Here is a 2967-nt window from a genome sequence, read left to right as displayed (position 1 = left end):
CGTGGTTTGGTGCAACCTGGTGCAGTTCAGCCTGGATTGGTGCAGCCTGGAGTGGATCAGCGTGGTTTAGTGCAACCTGGTGTAGGTCAGCCAGGTTTGGTGCAGCCTGGAGTGGGTCAGCGTGGTTTGGTCCAACCTGGTACTGGTCAGCCTGGAGTGGATCAGCCTGATTTGGTGCAACCTGGTGCAGGTCAGCCTGGTTTGGTGCAGCCTGGAGGGGGTCAGCGAGGTTTGGTACAACCTGGTACAGGTCAGCCTGGTTTGGTGCAGCCTGGAGTGGATCAGCGTGGTTTGGTCCAACCTGGTACTGGTCAGCCTGGTTTGGTGCAGCCTGGAGTGGATCAGCCTGATTTGGTGCAACCTGGTGCAGGTCAGCCTGGTTTGGTGCAGCCTGGTGGGGGTCAGCGAGGTTTGGTACAACCTGGTGCAGGTCAGCCTGGTCTGGTGCAGCCTGGAGTGGATCAGCTTGGTTTGGTGCAACCTGGAATCAGTCAGCGTAGTTTAGTCCAACCTAATGCAGGTCAGCGTGATTTGGTTCAGCCTGGTGAGGTTCATCCTGGTGGTGTTCAGCCTGTAATGGATCAGTCTGGTTTGGTGCAACCTGGTATTGATCAACGGGATTTGGTCCAACCTAGTGTTTATCAGCGTGGTTTGGTCCAACCTGATACTAGTCAGCTTGATTTTGTACAATCTGGAATGGATCAGCGTGGTTTGTTACAGCCTGGCACAGATCCACGTGGCTTTGTGCAACCTGGCTTTGTTCAACCTGGTATGTATCCCCATAGTCTGGTACAGCCTAGTGCATACTCACGTGGTTTGGTACAGCCTGGTGCATATCCACGTGGTTTGGTACAGCCTGGTGCATATCCACGTGGTTTGGTACAGCCTGGTGCATATCCACGTGGTTTGGTACAGCCTGGTGCATATCCGCCTGGTTTGGTACAGCCTGGTGTATACCCTCCTGGTTTGGTACAGCCTGGAGCCTACCCACGTGGTTTGGTACTGCCTGGAGCCTATCCACGTGGTTTGGTCCGACCTGGTGCATATACACATGATTTCATGAAGCCTGGTACTGATCGGCATGGCTTAAGGCATCCTGGTGCAGATCAGCGAGGCTCGGCACCATCAGGCACAGAGCTTCATGGCTTTCCGACATTCCACCAGGATTCTGCAAGTTTCCTATCACCACGCCCATATCAACAAGGTCCGGTACCTCCTGGCAGAGATCAACATGGCCAGGTGTCACCACTCCTAGCCACTCAAGGTCCGACATCACCAGGTATAGATCAAGAGGACTTGGTACCAACAGAAACCTATCGACAAGGTTTGATGCCTCCTGGCACAGACCAGCATGGCTCGACACCATTAAGCACAGATGTGGGATCTGCAGGCCCAGATCAAGAGCATTTGGTATCACCTAGCCCACAGCAGCGTGACCAGGTACAACCGAGTGCAGGCCAGCGTGACCGTGCACGCTCTGTCCCAGACTCCCGTGGCCTCATGTATCCTGGCCCTCGTGGCCCAGGGTATCAAGGTGTAGATCAACATGTCCAGGTAGGTCTGGGTCCAAAGCAACTTGGGACTTCTATTCAAACTGCCGCAAGCCAAGATGCCACCTTTGCCACGAGTGCGGATGATGTCGACCGAGACTCACTAGAAAAGAGTGATTTCCAGAGAGAGAGGAAAGATTCACTGGACAGAGTGGCTCCGAGCTTCCCCATAGCAGTGGAGACGTTCCGGCTGATGGGAGAGCTGATCGGCCTGTACGTGGAGCTAAAAGACAAGATGAAGGAACTGGATGAGGAGAAATCCGGCCAGACCGACTTGGAGAAGATCCAGTTCCTGTTGTCGCTGATGAGTGAGTACCGCTCTGCGTGGAGGAGAGCCCGCTCTCCTCGTTCTGAGTTGGTTTCATCTTCCTCGCCCCGTGGCCTCAGCGCCTGGCGGTTGGTCTCCTTCCTGAGTTCCTGAAAATAGCATGTCCGTTCTTAGCCATTCTGGGTTCTCCTGGAGCCTCCAGGGTCCAAAAGATGGAATTAAACCCGTAGCAGTGAAGGAGCCTCGGGAGAGGAATGAGGCCGGTTCTGACGCCTGAGCCACACTCTCTGGGTAGCAGCTGGGGGCATGTGAGGGCCAGCGGGGAGGGAAGAGAAGGAGATGGGAATTGTGGGCCAGCGGCCCCAGAGCTCTTTAGGGTATTCAGTGTCAGGTGGGTTTTGTAGGGACTAAGGGTGCTCCTCTTCCTGTGCCCCGCCCCGTCCTCTTGGTCTCTGGGGTAGCTTCACGGTGGGGGCCGGGGGAATGGGGATTAGGGCCTAACCCTGCTGACTCCATGGCCTTCATTGACCACAGTCCAGAAGACCATACCACCGGACCTGCTGGAACAGCTGAAGACCTTAAAGACCTTGACCAAAGAAATTCAGCAGGAAAAAGCAAAAGTAAGTAAGGGAGGGTCTGTCTGCTCTGCCTCTGAGCACGATCCTCTCATTGTCCTTTCGCTTATAGTGTTATCTCACTAGGTCTTCAAAATCCCATCAGGTAGGAGATGGACCTTCTGTTCCTTTTCCAATTGAAAACCCGACAGCCCAAAGCTGTTAAGATTCAACTGAGTCAACAAGGTGGCCTGTGTTCCTTTCATTCGTTACATGTGGCCGTTTCCAGTTAAAGCCGCTGTCACCAGAGCAGCCTTGGAGCTGCGTGTGGGACTGTCTAGGGCCAGCGGTCATGGCTAGGGGGCTGCTGGCTCTTCTGTTGTGCTCTTAATGCCAGCTGTCTACGTTCATGTGATGCACAGACAGATTTCGGGAAGGGACCTTGGCTTTTGTGAGAGGGTTGGATCAGGATTAGGGAATGGGCGAGGGGCTCCTCGGGCTGCAGAGGCACCTTCAGAAACGGAGGATTCCAACCTGCCTGACCCTCCTCTTTTATTGTGTTTGTTGCCGGACAAGATGCAAAAGATCCTGGACA

At 54.4% G+C, this 2967-nt stretch overlaps 1 protein-coding gene across 1 annotated transcript in view; it reads left to right on the top strand.

Annotated features, from left to right (window-relative positions):
* The window catches only part of LOC111741047 (glutamine-rich protein 2-like), a gene marked incomplete at its 3' end in the record, with an annotated part of 6344 nt that extends 3378 nt beyond the window's left edge, over positions 1 to 2966 (top strand). Inside the window, exons 3-5 of the mRNA XM_023531623.1 lie at positions 5 to 1858; positions 2353 to 2438; positions 2949 to 2966. Of these exons, the coding sequence (XP_023387391.1) occupies positions 5 to 1858; positions 2353 to 2438; positions 2949 to 2966 (1958 nt within the window). The remainder of the gene's footprint in view (positions 1 to 4; positions 1859 to 2352; positions 2439 to 2948) is intronic.
* Position 2967: the final 1 nt, after the last annotated feature.

This window comes from Pteropus vampyrus, unplaced genomic scaffold (genome assembly GCF_000151845.1).
Source record: "Pteropus vampyrus isolate Shadow unplaced genomic scaffold, Pvam_2.0 Scaffold72, whole genome shotgun sequence".
Lineage (NCBI taxonomy): Eukaryota > Metazoa > Chordata > Mammalia > Chiroptera > Pteropodidae > Pteropus > Pteropus vampyrus.
The sequence above is the reverse complement of the archived record's forward strand: the minus strand, read 5'-3'. Positions and strand labels throughout refer to the sequence as shown.